The sequence below is a fragment of the Lathamus discolor genome, chromosome 2 (genome assembly GCF_037157495.1).
Source record: "Lathamus discolor isolate bLatDis1 chromosome 2, bLatDis1.hap1, whole genome shotgun sequence".
Taxonomy (NCBI): domain Eukaryota; kingdom Metazoa; phylum Chordata; class Aves; order Psittaciformes; family Psittacidae; genus Lathamus; species Lathamus discolor.
The window spans coordinates 131292781-131308956 of NC_088885.1; the positions used below are offsets into that span (position 1 = coordinate 131292781).

Genomic DNA, 16176 nt, shown 5'->3' on the forward strand with positions numbered 1-16176 from the left:
ACAGAGGATTTACAAACAGGAAAAAGCAAACAAGTTTTACAAAAGCTAATGCTCCTCCAATTGTCACAGGAATTGTTTAAGCTTTTTCTTAAGACAGGATCAAGCCAACGTCTGCCAGGGATGTCCTGCACACATCTAATATACTTGTATGAATGTTCCAGTGACAGGGATTCCAGAATCTGCTTTGAAAACAGTTTATATAGCCTCAAGCTAATTCTTCAGTGGGTGGTTAGTTCTTGGTATGGCAAAATTTTAGCCTTCTGACAATAAGTTTTATTTAACTACTCTTCATGGACGCTTGGAAAATGCGAATTAGCAGCTCTTTCAGCAGATCTAGTTTTAAAAAACTAGCATCTCCCTACAGAGTTTACAGGAAGAGATACGATAGGGGATCACCCTTGCTCCTATGTACTGTTTCACATTATAAGAAGGGTGTTTTTTTTTTTTTAAACATCACAAGTATTGTGTATTATCCCACTAGTATTGTATATAGCCCATGACAACTACTAGTTTCTAATTTATAGAATGGTTTGCCAAAATGCTGCTCTTTATTTCTGCATTTAATTATTTATGTTTCCCTCTCACATATTCATCCTGATAGTAGACTCTTCTTGATATTTTTAAGTTTAGCTTTAGCCATCCACAGTTCCATCATCTCTTACTAAGTTAGCATTGGTACCCTGCATATGTAAGCATTCTTTATGCTCCACACACCCTCTTAAGTTAATGAAATACTGAACAGAACTGAAACCAGAAAAGAAAACAAAATGAATTCCTGTGTTAGTTGAAGAGAGGACCACAGCTAACCATTGCTGGGAAAGGTTTTCAACCACAGGTTTCTGCTTAATGGTAATTTCACTTGTCTGGTTATGTAGATCATGTAATTTAGTTCTCAGGAAAGAGCATGCCTACCCACAGATTACTCCTTTTGTGGATGAAGAGAGTATGAGAAAGCTAGCTGGTGTGAGCAGACTAATTTTCAACAGCACAGTCCTGAGGCATTCTTTCTTCAACGTTCCTCAGACATAGCAGGAAAAACTGTGCGTCAGACAAGTTAAGCTGGCTCTGATTGCTCACTTGGATCCATCCTCTCCATATGTCCTTCCCCTACATCACCATGTGACAGATTACGCATGTCACATGAGGCTCAGCCTCAGCTAGAAATGGTTAACTTCTGGGTTAAGACTGACCATTTCATTATTTGTTAAAATGCCTCTACCAGTATAGCAATAAACTTTACAAAGTTCCTTTTCCACCATTTTTGGGGCCCAAAGAGTATTCTTCATATACTTCTCCAAACAACTAGATGTTTTTAAACAAAATCTATGCATCTAGACAAACGACTGTATTTTAGCTTTTGTCCCACCTCCTTAAATCCTGTCATGTTCTAACATTCACTAAGATTTTTTGTTACTATTACAGCAAAAGACAGTGTTTCAGTTTTTACTGAAACATTTGCTACTTGCTTCCCATAATTTGCTCTCAAGTAATGATTTGTTATTTTACTGCCTCTTTCCCTTACTCTGCTCCTCGTGATTTACAGAACTTTACCTATTGCTCTTAGCATCCTGTGACAGTCCACCTTGCATCTCAGCACTTCTGCCTTAGTCTTTAGAAGTCTGTAGTACTCCCCTTGTGCTGATCTCTATTTTGTATTTTTTTTAATTACTTTTGACTCGAGATTACTAAGTAGCTTCTTGTGCACCCATACTAACAATATCTCATCTTTCCTTTACATTGGACTACTTTGCCACCATCTTCTATTAGTCTTCTTTCAGCAGGTATGGAGTCTTCATAACCTTTTAATTGCCTGAAAAGTAGATAGCTTTGACATCCAAATAACTTGTTGCTTATACTTGAAATTTGTTCAAGTCTTAATGTGCTGCTGCACCAATTTAATTCGTACAAGGAGAGTTGAGCTCTTTTACTCCCATTCATTTCTATTTCGTTAGTGTCCCTTACTAAAAATATTTCAGAAACTAGTGGAAGTACAACATTTTCTAGGATCCTATTTTGCCTTATTTATTTTCTTTGAAACTTCATGGAAACTAAAGAATGCTACTACTAAGTACTCTAGTTGCTTCTGTTAGCTGAGCTGCATTCATTCATCTAGTCTTGATTTTATCCTCATGTATTCCTATTGTGACACTGTTCCTATTCTCAGATCTCCATTTTTAGCCACTGTCAAAGTCCAACTCTCACTGCAGTTAGGATTGGTAAGTATATGCCTAACACTAACAAAACATACTGCTCTTTTGTCTTTACCTTGTCTTCCTGAAAAAGCCATTCCCTCTCTGGTAATACTTGAAACCAATTCACATAGAGATCACAGTGATTGATTATTCAATTCAGTCGCTAAGTTTCTATTACCATTTCAGGGAATGAATAATTTGCCACTAACCTCAAGAAGGATGGTAAGGAAAAGGTTTTATAAGATTGTGTATTTCTCCTGTTTATATTGGATTTCTAAGTGATAGGGTAGAGAAAAAGCTGAAAGTATACACATATGCAACTTCATGTCTATATTTGTCATTAGAGAAAAAGGATTTGCAAGTGTTGCACCACGTCTTTTGAACCACTAAGGTGCGCACATAATCATTTACTCCCCAGTTCTTAAGACATTATGCGTCTTATAATATAGAAATGCCAGCTCCAGGAACTGAAACATAAACATAATTCTGAAGCTTCTAGAGAATTACTGAATAGGAACATAATAAAAATTTATATTTTCATCTGAAAGATGAAAAAGCTTGTCAGTGACATATGGGAAAAATAAAGTTCTTCCTTTCAAACAGAAATCCTAATACCTACAAATCATGCCAGAAGACAAACATTTTTTGTCAAAGATTTGACTAAGACTAAGGACTTCACTTGTAAAACCTAAATACCTATTGTAAAATGATAACCTGTGACATTTTAGGTTTTTTAACTACTGATAACCACATTGTAAGTCAGTGCATATAAGCCAGTTCTTGATCTGTACCTGACATAGTTCACCAAAATACAAATTGTTGTATGGCTTGACTTCTGAAATCTGAGTTGAAATCCCCAGAACATCATCAACTCAAAAGAAGTTAGGCTTTTGCCAATACCAAGGCATTCCTAACCTAAAAGATATCCAAACAGGTCAAACCAAGAACCCAGAGAAATGTGTAAGCTGAAGTCCATATTAAAAATTTCAGCAGAGTTAAGTTCTTTGCTGGTTAGGCACACAGATCCAAGGAGAAAAGGTATAAAAAAACCCCAACCCTTACTGTGTTTTGTACGTTTATGCTTCTATATGAATAATGCTAAATGGGATAGCCAAATGCCATTTACCAATTAATAAAACTTATGCTTTTTAGGCCAAAGATTTTTTTGCTTTCAAGTGTCCTAAAAATATTAAGTTGCTGACACGGAACTCCTGTTTACCTGGGGTCTCTGTCCTCAGCTTTAAAACTCTGATATAATATTTCACAATTAACTTCAAGAGACACTGAAAACAACTGAAGATTGACCAACACACAAGGAACTTATGCTCATGAAACTTAAGTTCTATCATGAAAAAAGCCACTTGTTGCACTGAAAATGACTGAATAATTACTCTATCAGAATACAAGCCCATAATTGTTTTTCTATGCAGGGGATACAGCTATTAAAGAGTTAACTTCCTTTACCACATGCTACTGTACGATGCAAGCTAACAGCGTGAGAACTACCTTCTTTAACGCTAGCTGTATTCGTCTTTGAAAATATGAGGAATCATGTTTTCCATTCATTAATATAGTATGTGTTGTACAGGTAGTGAAAAAAGAAAGCAAGAAAAGAAGTGACAAAAATGTCAGACACAAAGAAAATGAAACATGAATGAAGAGTGAGGTAAGTTAACTGAAAATTTATCAGTGTAAAATTCTCACCTTGTCATTAAGCCTGGAGAAGTCAGTGTACCGTCTGAAAACCACCCAACTTTCATCTGGACTTCTTTTTACCAGTATTTTGTACACCTACATGGAAAAACAGGAATTCCAGAAAAATGTGCAGGATTTCACACTACATTAGCTGGAAGGCTGAAATTATTCTTTTTCTTAATGAAACAAAACCTAAGGTTTTTGTTTTTTTTAAAATCCAGAACTGGATTAAAAACATCACCCCAAAACAAACAAGCAACTTAATTATGAAACAGTATAAATTCATTTCAGAATTTAAGGAAGGAATTTCTATAATCCATAAATACATTTAGCTATTTTCTGTCTGTAAAAAGGGCTTGTTAAATTTCATCCAGATTTCTTCCCCAGGAAAAAAAAAACCCCAAACAATCAAACCCAAGTCTCAGCTATGAAAGTGGCGAGGTATGTTTTAATGATCTATTTTAATATTCGCCAAATTATAGTTCTTTCATTAAACCCTGAGGCCAATATGCTTTTCCAATGACTCTAACAATCAGGTACTGCGTGTTGTATTGTTTTACAATGTCTTATCTGACCTGCTTCACAAGGAAAAGCGATGCAGGATAAAAATAACATCCTCCTTTTGTTCCGTCTATCTTGAACATGAGGTTTTGTCTTTCCATGCAAAATATGACCATTTCCCTAGATAACTGCATCAGAATGATTATGTTAACATTGTAGAACTGAAGTAATATAATTTGAATCAGATTTAGCCAGACAACAGCACAGCAGTAACATTCTCCTATTTAAAAGCAAATGGATAAATAAATAAAACAACAATGATAAAAACAGTTATAGAATTACCTTTTAGGAGGACAAATACTCAAATGCCTGAACACAATGAATCTAACAACACACAACTTCAACTACAAAATATTAAACAGTGTCTAGAAAAGCGGGGTTCTCATGTCACAACCTTACTTTCTCCGACGTAAGGAAAAAGAGGCTCTGCACTGGTACTGGGTTAGCCCCCCAAGTCTAGGTGTTCTCTAGCTAAATTTCCTGCCCCCCTCCAAACACAAGTAAAAATGTCTTCAAAATAAGAGGAAGAAAAAGATATTTTTGAAATCATCATAATAAACAATCCCTTATGGGCATTTAACCAAATTCTATTGAAAACATTTCCTGATCTGTTACATAGTAAAATCTTTCCCAGTATTTCATGTTTTCAAAGCAGGTTGTCTTAGCTGACAGATGTATTTTCTTGTTGGAATCCTAGCATGTGATAATCCCCGTGCTAGCCAACTTCTGCACATGTGTGAAACTGTTTTTAGCATTTTTGCATTCCATAATATATTAAGTGGCAAACAGTTACACAAGCTACAGATAACTACCGTGCAAATTAAAAGCAGTTTTTCAACGAGTTCTTCTCTTATCTACTTTTAAAACACAGTATTCCACTTTTAAGCAACATCATCTGTGGAAGTCATAGACTGTGACAGAGGCAATATTTTAGACAATAACTAAAAACTATTAGCTTTTAAAATTCAGGCTGCAAGACATGCCTGTGAAGCCAGTGTTACAATACAATTCTTCTGTCTTCTATTTTGTGTATAAATATTTGTCCAAGTGTTTTAGCTTTCCTGTCATACTGGAAGCATAAACAGTTTCATTTTCCAACAACTTCATAAAGCAGAACTGCTATATAAAACTGTGAAAGCTTTGCTAGTACATAGTAAAACACAAACCAAGAAGCTGTGGAAAATGCTTGAGGATTTACATGCTAACCTGTTTTCTATTCTACTGTTTTATTCTACTAAAGCCATTGCTTAAAAATGCACACAAAACCCAATAATATCCATTTAGTCTGACCCTCACTCTGAATGGTGTCCAAGCAAATATTAGATAAAGTCTTCACAAATTATGGCCAACTTAAAGAGCACAATCCACTTGTGATTACTGCCCCAACCTGAACACGGTTTTCTTGCCAAAACTGAATAAAGTTGTGCAGTTTTTTTGTTTGGGATTTTTTTCATGGTGGTTTTTTTTTGTATTTTCTATTAATAAACAAAAAAACCAAGATTGTTACAAAAAAAAACCTATCAGCTCCTTCACACAAGATCTTGCAAAAAAACCCAAACCAAATTAAAACTAATTCACACAATTCCAGTCAACCCTGAATTGCCTTATTCTGCAAATATAAAACATTCAATGAAGATATGCTAATATCTCGTAACAATGTCTGGCTGATTTGGCATGTCATTATAATTTCTAGTTGGCTAAAAATACTCCAGACCAAAAGGTCTAATTGAACATTTCCGCACTGTTCACTCAGAGACCAATTGCTTACAGAGACTTTTTTCAAACCTGGGTTTTCTCTCTCCTAAGCTTCAGCAGCCATGTTCTCCAGCATCACTACCATTTAACTCCTGAAGTTAATGTATGAACCAGCTTAACTCGTTCAGATTCATATTTTCAGAACTATGAGATGTTAAACTAAAAAAAAAAAAAAAAAGCAACCAACAAACAAACCCAAAAAACTTTAGCAGTTGAGTCTCCTCTCTTTTACAGGTGATGTCAAGGTAATTTCCATTGTCTTATCTCATTGATTTTCCACTACAGAAGCAACCAAAATTTCCAGCAATTAAAACTGATGATTTTAATGCACGATAGCAAGCTTATTTTCAACATGCAGCTGAAACCAGCTAATTATGTGCTTTCAGGAACAAGCACAGAAGTGATTTCAGGAAGAAAAAAAAATGCATGTAAACATTTTAACAATGAAGAATGTTTCATTTGTACTGCAACCTGGCCTTCTAAAAAATGAGGAGTCCAAATTGTCATTTAAACTACAGCTGAAGAACATCTTACATGTACACTGAAATCTTCCTGCTCATATTTTCGGACTAGCCCTTGTCAATATAACAATACTAATCATGCTACCATGAATGAAGATGCTAGAAACTGAAAAACTTAAAAGACAAACCATTATTCTCAAATAATTAAAAAGTAGCATTAATTCTTTGCAAAAAAAAAATTATTTTATTAGTATTTCAACTGTTATGAGGGCATTAGATTCCATGCTTTTCTAATCTAAGAGAAAATAGGAGAAAAAAGTTTGTCTGCTATTTCCTCCTCCTCACCTGTCATTAATATTGCTCTCCTGAAGTAACATAATTGATAAATAAGTAACAACTTCCACCAGTCCCACAAGCCTTGCTGAATTAGTTCAAAATGTTCCAACCACATCCACAAAAAAAATGCGTTAATATATTTATGGCATGTAAAACATATTGAATTGCCAACTATAACACACTTAGCTAAAAAATAAAAAAAAATAAAAAAAAATCAATACAAATCAGTTAAGCTGGTGTTCTGTCATGAGATACTGCATATGTGACATCCCCCTGATGTTTCCAGCACAGATTTCCCCTTATCAGAAACTAAGCCTAGCAATGCAAGCTGGAACCTATGTGTTTACACTTTAATGCAAAATATTCTGTTACTAATAACTGTAAAAGGCAAGTATCAGGGTGCCTTATTGTCCATCTCAAATAAAAGACTACATTTTAAGATGTTTGACTATTCAGAATTTCTACAAGTTCAGTCTCACAAGGAATTGTAAACTTTGCAAAGAATTCCTGACTATTCCAGCAGAAATTTGAAGTAGAATAAATTCCTCCTATTCCACATACGCAATTACAGGAAAGACTGCTTACAAGTCCCTGTTTTCCCACCTGTATAACAGGAATTACATTTTCCTATTAGACAGCAATACTTAGAAACTAAATTGCTATTTGTAAAGTACCTGAACTGTGGGATTAATTACTGAAAGAGAACGCAAAGTACATTCAATTGTTATCTTGTCATTACATGATGAACTATCCCCCAAACTTACAGTGAATTTTGCCCTTTCTTCCATCACCTCATAACCCAGTATAGTAGGCGTGGATGGTCGATCTTCCCAGCTCCTGGAATCTGTATTCTGCTCTATTTCTTCTGAAGGCTGCGTAGAGTATTCTATAGATGTGTCCATACCTGTAAATTTAGTCCTAACAAGTGGACTACTACACGCAGACGATGTAGAGCCAATCTGGTCAGGCACACTCATCTTTTTAAAACTACCAATTGTAGAGTCCTCCAACTGTCCTTTTGAGGAGCTGGAACTTGTCGAGATGCTCCCAAAAGAAGAACTTCTTTGGTTTCTGTTTGTAAAGCTGGATGAGGAGCTTCCAATAGGAATGGGAACAGGAACATATGGTGTTGCCATCCTTCATGAAAAAAAGATTCAGTTTTTGGCCTGGGAGTTTAAGGTTCATTCACTGTATAAGTCATGTTTTCTCTTCTTTTCAAGAGCAGTATCTGGAGTGAAGGACAGAAAATATTCCTGTAAGTTTTAAATGAAAGCAACACTAAGATACTGCTTTGGAAGATTCTGTAGGAGTACCGATGCTTAAACATTTTCATAACGAATTTGGCTTCATATAAAAATGCTGCTTTTAACTGTACTTCTGCAGCTTGGCAGACAGCTTTACAGTTGACTTTCACAGCTACTAGAATGAAAATGACAGAATATTTAAGTAAGATTACAAATGAGAAAAATGGCTTTGTCCTTCATAATGCACATGCTATTTTTTGTTGTATTGAAAAAGTCAGCAATTTTGAGGCACTTAAGAAGCTGGTGTAGTTTTAGTGACTGTTTAGTACAAACAGCACAAAAGCTTCTCTCAGAATTGCTTCTGTAAAATATTGGGAGCAAACTACACAAGCCAAACATGCATGAGACAACACACAGGACATGAATCAAAAGAAAACACAGTAAACAATTTAGATGAAGAACATATCTGAATATATTCTATATTCACTGAAGTATAATGGACCTGTTTCCAAAGCCAAATACTTTTTCAAAACAACCCTGTTGCATATGCTACAGACATTTGTAACAATGTTAACTGGACACATTTTCTGTAGCTTGAATTGGAGCAACTAAGTTTTACAAGCACGCACATCAAATGCAGTGTTGTAATAGCAGCTAGTTTCCCATTCTGTCAAATTAAAATATTAAAAAAAAAAGAAAAAAACACCAAACCATAAAAACCCCAAACAAGTTCAGAGGAAAAAAAAAAAAAAAAATTTTTGTTCTTCAAAGAAACAATTACAAGCCAAATTAATCTTTTGCATGCACGTGTGTACATTTCTAAAAAAAAAAAAAAAAAAGGCAAAATAAAATAAAGACAACCATATGAAACTGCCAAAAAAGCACCATCTCCTCATTTTAACAAAGTACCCAAAGAAGAGGTCTTACAAGATACAAATTAGATGCCACCTCTTTGGATTAATAGTATTTGAGTCATCACCCATTTCACCTAAGAGTACCCTGATCAACCACGAGGCTGCAGGAGGCTCTGAAATGGGAAACCATTAACCTGATTCACATCATATACAGAATCAATCATCTACTGAAGCAAAACCAAATGAGCTTCCTAATTGCCAAGGTGAAGTGATTTCTTTCATTCTCTTGCTCTAAATAAATCTTACAGAACATAAATAAGGAAGTAAATGTGAAATGGACCAGCATCAACAAGAAAGACTGAAAAATGCTCATGAAAGAATTCTGTGAATGAAGGAAAGAACAAACTTTCTGTTCTTTCAGCTACACAGGGAAATCTTCACACACTGCCAACATCAGAAATCTCAAGGAAGTTAACCAACAAAAACAATTTTAAACTGGTAGCAAGTCCTTGAGAGCAATTCTTCACTGTGGGATGAGGCTGGACACTCAGCAGCACCAGAATAGAAATGTCAGTATCATAAACCTCTGCTGACTTTGCTGGTGTGGTACAGGATTTGGACTATCCAGCACCTTCTGTTGCAGAACAGTCCTGTGTTTGGTTGTGTGACTTAACCCCAGGTGTCAGTCACATGATCTGCTTTAGCCTCACGGTTTGAAAGAAGCAAGTCACTGCTGTGACTGGGACAAGACATCCTCTTGGAGCTACACCAAGATCTAAATCCCTTTTTCCACCTGTATCTCAGTAAGTAAATCTGTTTTCTGGCTCAAACAATAAACTTTTCAATGGATTTTTTTTAATAGAGATATAAGTATAAAGGCATGAAGTATTCTCTGGTAGATTTTTCTCTAACAATACTCTCATCTGTGTAGAACACTGAACAAGTTAACTCCTTTTTTCACTTGCCAGTTCAATGACTCTTTCATGTTACCAGCATAAGGAATGCCCCACCCAATCATGGTCCTGGGAGGTGTAGGATTAAATCCCTATCAATGGAAGAATCCAAATGAGTCCAGATTTGCAACAAATCAAAGGATCTGAAATGAAAAAAAGTGTTTATGAGCTTCTGCTTTATGACTTTATGAATCTGAACCAGGAAGGGAAAATAAGGCCACATCTCAGAGCATCTGATGCTGTTCATCCAGGAGTTCATGGAATTTTGAAAAGAAAAAAAAAAGCCTGTGCCTTTCAGCACTTTTTGGGAAAACAAACCAACCTAAAAACCAGTCACAAGCCACGATGACGTTTTCAGCAGTTACAATACTTGTGAACTACAAGGATGCTGAGATGCTGGAACAGGCTGCCCAGAGAAGTTTTGGCTGTCCCATCCCTGGAAGTGATCAAGGCCAGGATGGATGGGGCTATGAGCAACCTGGTCTAGTGGAAGGTGTCCCTGCCCATGGCAAGGGGTTAGGAACTAGATTATCTTTAAGGTTCCTTCCAATCGAAACCATTCTGTCATTCTATTAACAGTGTAGTTTCTAGAACGACTTCTTTCTTCAAAGTGAAATGCCAGTCAGTAACTTACTATCTTGAACTTACTACTGCTCTTAAATGCACACACATTACTGAAAGGCTGTATCTATACTGGCAAGCAAGACAGCTCAACTTTGCAGAATAAGGCACTTGGTGTTAAGAATCCAACATCTACACTGTACATGCTTCAGCAGCTTTTATAACAAACTAGCTGCAATTTGGTACCACTGAATGAAAGCTTATTAACAGCTGCATTAGGTCTGCTCCCAGGGTACATTTTCTGATTTAGTTTCTCCTGTGCTTTGCAAGACCATCCCAAATTGTGAGCCAAAGTGCATTAAATGGTGATAGTCACAATAATTGCTTCTAAATTACAATCTTGACTCAATCTGACACAGTAACATATAAATAAATAGAAGGGGCTGATACCACCAGTGTCACACTCGGATTCCTGTAACTCGGAAGAGTATTCTTTGAGTAACAGAAACGTCAGGTCAAGTGAGCAAAGGGCACACCGTGTCACTTGACTTTTTTGGTTTTTGAGGGATCAAGGAAATAGAAATAGAAACATTACAAAGATTTACATTAGAGCTTACCAGACTCATAAATACATATATATGCATATGTGTGCAAACCCCTCTTAAACTGAGGAAGCATCCCAATTTTGAAGTATCTAAAATATTTACATGCTATGAATCACAACAGGGTATAAAAATCACATTAATTTGCACTTTATGAAGGCAGTGCACTTTATGAGGAGTGCAGATGTAGGTGCACAGCCTGCTGCTGCCCAAGCTTCACCATGGACTGACCTCACGTATCACTGCACTGAAGCAGTGGAATCATTGCATCACACCAACTTTCAGACCAAACAGATCACTTGTAACACCCAAGAGAATTCAGCAACTGCACTCTGTTTCTTATCTAGATATTTAGTTACTCCACTTTTTGTAAGAATATTGTTTCCTGCTCAGGACCTGTATTGGGTTTAGCCTGATTCCCAACTGAAAGTTAAGAACGAAGTTAAAGAACAGCTGCTGGAAGTATTGAACTGCTAGAGCTGCAACAGGACAGGATGGAGTCCCAGGTACCAGCCTGACACCAACTCACCCTACCAGGTGTTTACAACAGCCACCTCCCTTCTTGTGGGTGAAGCAAAGAGGCTGTAATAAAACCACTTAAATAGGGTTTGCCTCCAGCTTGCAGCTCTTGCAATTCCAAACCCTTTTAAGCTAATGGTTTGTATGTTCAGTGAGAAACACATAAGTCATGCGATTCAAGGATAGCAGATTAGAAACAAAACAATCCTTACTTAACAGGTCTAATTGGATTTAGAAGACTTTTAACTATGCAATACTATTTGTGATCTGGTTACATATATTAAGGCAAAGCAGTCAGGTTGGCCTCTGCTGCTTAGGATTTAAGCGTTACCATGGAATGTCAGCTGAAGAACTAGCGGCATATTTAAAAAGGCAACTTGCCGAGTTAGGTTTTCAATGTATCTAGTTTAAAAACAATCATTTTGTGCCGAATTCAAACAAGTTACTTCACAAGGTATTTCACCTGTTCATGACCTCGAGTTTGGGGCCTACTGACCTCACCTCGCACACAAAGGGGGCAGTTCCTGCCCTGAAGAGCCTGCTACCAAATTAGAACCAACGGAAGGTGAACTGCGCCGTCCGCTCCGCCAGCTCCAGGGCAGGACGCGCTCACGGTGCCTGCCTCTGCCTGTGATTTACTGCTATTTGACAGAAGAAAACCCCACAGCCCCGGCAGTTACCTCCCGGCCCGCCGCAGGCGCGGGCACGGCCCGAGGCGGGCGCAGCGCGGCGGTTACGCCGCTGTCCGCTGCCGCCCGACACCGCGGCTCTGTCACGCTCGCCGGGCGCCGCTCGCGCCGCTTTACGTAACTTCGGGAGCGGCCACCGGGCCCGCCGTGCCGTGCCGTGCCGCAGCTGCACGGTACGCCCTGCACGGCCGCAAGGCTCCCGGAACCGGCGGGCTCCACCACGGCGCCGCCTGACGATTCGGCGCCGAGCTGAGGCTCCCCCGCCCCGCCCCGGTAAGAGAGCGGCGTCCCCGCCGTCCCGCCCCGCAGCCCGCGCGGCGCCCCCCAGCGGCAGGGGCCGGCACAGCCGCCTCCACACAGGCGCGGGAGCTGCGCCGCCGGCCGGCGCGGCAGCGGCGAGACTGGCCGTGCGCGCGAGGGGCGGGCGGCGGAGGGACTCCGCTCCCAACCCGAGCTCCTCTCGGCCCGCACCGCCCGCCTGCCTGCCTCCCTGCCTGCCTGCCTCCCTGCCTGCCTGCCCGCCTGCCTCCAGCGGCAGTGCTGGCGCCTCCCGCCCCCGCTCACCTGCCGGCCGCCACGCTCGTCTCCTTCTGCCGCGTAACGCGGCGGCACCACCCCCCGCTCGGCCGGCCTGGCCCGGTCCCGCCCCTCCGCGCGCCGAAAGGGAGGTGCGCGGCGCCGGAGGGGGACAGGAAGGCGGCGAACCAGGCTAATACCTGCGGCGCGTGGCGGCAGGGGGCGGGGTCAGGAGCAGGGGGCGGGGTCAGGAGCAGGGGGCGGGGTCAGGAGCAGGGGGCGGGCGGGGCACACCGGTAAAGCCCCGGCAGGCAGCGCGGTGCTGCTCGTGGCGGGGGTTGGTCGCGGTGCATTTTGGGTGATGTAGTTTCTTGGCGTCGCGGTGCCTTTCGGGACTTGTAGTCCCGGGGCGCGGCTGAGCGGAGTGGGGAGCCGGCCGTCACCGCACAGGGAGAGGGGGGAGTGGTTCCGGGGCCCCCGGCAGGGTCAGCCGCCGCTCGCCCGGGCGGTCCCCCTCCGTGGAAGGCAGGGCGGAACTGGAGGGGATGGGGCCTGCGGGCTCCCGGGCGCGGAAACTCAGGGTGCTAACGTGGCATCATATGGCAGTGTAACAGGTGCGGTAGTGGAGCTCCGTGTGAAATGTCAGGATAAAAGTGATTAGTGGGGGGGGGGGTGGGGCAGGAGATCACTGTTCTCAAATGGTGGGTGGGAACTGAAGAGGGTCTTGCTATCTCATAGTGACCTAGGTATGTGAACAGAAATATGATATTCTGGAGAAACACAACACAATTTGTCTTAAAAAGTACTTTTATTTTATATTCTGTACATCACATAAAAGCATAATACCTACCATTTCTTATAAAGTTCTTCTGCTGAGTTTTCATCCAGAGGTTACCACACATCTGCTTCTCTGGGATTGTGTCCCTTTCCCCCCTTCCCCCCATTTTTGATCTTTTATCTGGAAAGTAGTTTGGAATTTTAGGGAATAGCAGCTGTGTCCACTGCCCAATATCTGTCTCCTGTTTATGGGTCTGGATACCATTAGATGCTTCCAGGAAAATACTGCACCTCTTGTTCAAATGCTGTGCAACTGATCGGCCTGTTTATGATAAACTTGATACTTTCTGCAGGGCACGGGCACAGAGGTAGCATAGCGAAACTGTGCTGGTAAGGTGATCTGATCTGTGATTGCAAACAGTAGTTCAGGCCTGTCGCGTTAGCCATGTTAATATGTTCTGCTCTGAGGGCTACTGTTACCCTCGGAGCATAATTCTTCTGTATTGGTAATTATATTCCTAGAGTCTTAGAAAATTCCTTTTTTTTGTTCTATAGTTGACCATGGCTAAGCAGTAGTATATTCTATGGGTGTTTTTACTGTAAATTCTTATTTTAAAGTTTGCTACCTTCATCAAACTACTTTTTAAAAACAAATGAGATATTTTTCACCTCTAGAAATATTTGATATTTATAAATGTATGTTTTTAAGTTTGCTAGTCAGCTATGCTAACAGCTTATGACAGAGGTTAAAATGTTTGACGCACCATGCCCCAGCAATAGTGAGGTCAGTTCTCACTGTGACACTGTTAAGCAAGCAAGAGTCCTATCCCAAACACTTTGAAGAGAACAGGATGTTTTTCGGCACAGTGAGCAGGTATAGGAACACGGCATGAGGCTGCATTACTTTGGTCATTTGGAAATTCCAAGGAAGTTAGTGGGACTTTTGGCTGCTGAGGAATGTGGGCTCTGTGCCTTCACATCACAAGGCACTATCCACCCACAGTGTCGTCAGGAACGACTGTTGCTTTACTGGTGTGAGAGAAACTCTGCAGGATTAAGGTGGATTAAAATTCGGTCTGTGCCCGTGCTTGTTTTCTCTTTACAGTAGTTCTTCCCTGTGTACTCTGGCTGTAGCAATCCATAAAGTTGAGACTGCCTTTCTTCAGCTGCTTGTGTAGAAAATCTGTGTCTGCCACTGCAGGCTAGATGAGCCACCCTGTGGCAATACTGTGCATTTCACTTTGAGTCGAAAGGACGACAAAACTAGTTACTGAATGTGTTTAGGGAGTGGAAACTATTAGCTGCTTTTTTTCTGCACATGCTCTTACCAGGTGCCATCCATGTCCTGCCTCCATCCACTAGTTATTTGGCCCTCCAGAGGACTGGCATGTGTATTCTAGGCCTGATTAAAATCTGTCAGGCCATCATAATTCTTCATGCCAAAGACATGATTTTTGCTAGTGCTAACTGGTTAGCTTGCTTAATTTAACGTTGTTTACGGAATAGGACTTGCAGAATCAGAAAAGCCAATTAACGTCAAAGAACTTTGTGCAGCCTCTGTGAAATTCCTATCACTTCCTCTGCTGGGAAGATGAGTACAGAAACTGCTAATCACGTAACTAGTGGTTCAGCAATTCAGCCTTCTGTTGTAAAATATATATAAATAATCCTGTAGGTGAGAACTCTGCAATAATCTGTTATTGAATTAAATGCAGTTTCTTCTGTGCTAGCTGAGGCATAACGCTGTATGTTTTTGAAGTCATACCTGCCTTCATGATCATGTGAAACAGCAAGGGTAGATTTTTTTCAATCACATTAAGTGGTTTAGGTACTCAAATCTCATTACTTTTCAATTGGATGTGGGCACTCAAATTCCATTATATTTTTTAAGAATTTACGTATTCAATCCCATTATATTTCAATGGGATTTGGGCCTTTCTTTCTCAGGGTACAGGGAAATCTGACTTAGAGGATATTTGTTTTATGACAGAACCGCAAATTTTCTTTCTCAGCTGCACAGCATTCAGCATTAGAAATGATGGAGTTTCTCCTAAAGGCAATTCTTTCTGTAATTCCTCTCAGGTACAAAACCTACACAACTTTAAAGAAGTACAGCTGAATATTTTGAAAGTAGACATAAACATTTGAACTTGGAATTTCATAAATCAGGGCATCTAGATTCTGAGCTGTAATCCTGTAATACTTTAAGCAGTTGCCATGTCATTCTGATGTGTCTCCATTTCATAGATATGGTATTAGCATGTGAACATGTCATGTTTAAATACTTCCAATGTCTGTGCAGTGCTACTTCAGCACATGTTCAGAAGGATCTTGGCTTTTAAAGGGTTGAAAAAATTGACCTTTTATGCATACCTTTTGGGAGCTCCTGTCCTTGAGAGGTAATACTGCAGTGTCAGATACCCAGTAGTAAAAAAGGACTGAGGAAAAGGTAAGAGGTGGG

The 16176-nt window shown here is 40.0% G+C and overlaps 1 protein-coding gene across 3 annotated transcripts in view; it reads right to left on the bottom strand.

The window, feature by feature from the left end:
- The window catches only part of SNX16 (sorting nexin 16), a 30023-nt gene extending 16878 nt beyond the window's left edge, over positions 1-13145 (bottom strand). For 2 of the 3 annotated variants that reach the window (XM_065668515.1, XM_065668513.1), the window contains exons 1-3: positions 12987-13145; positions 7765-8228; positions 3897-3983 (exon numbers count right to left, since the gene is read on the bottom strand). In XM_065668515.1, coding sequence (XP_065524587.1) covers positions 3897-3983; positions 7765-8136 — 459 coding nt within the window. In that variant the 5' untranslated portion in view covers positions 8137-8228; positions 12987-13145. Of the gene's footprint in view, positions 1-3896; positions 3984-7764; positions 8229-12413; positions 12640-12986 lie in introns of those variants that run through there. The other variant, XM_065668514.1, reaches the window with a different exon arrangement.
- Positions 13146-16176: the final 3031 nt, after the last annotated feature.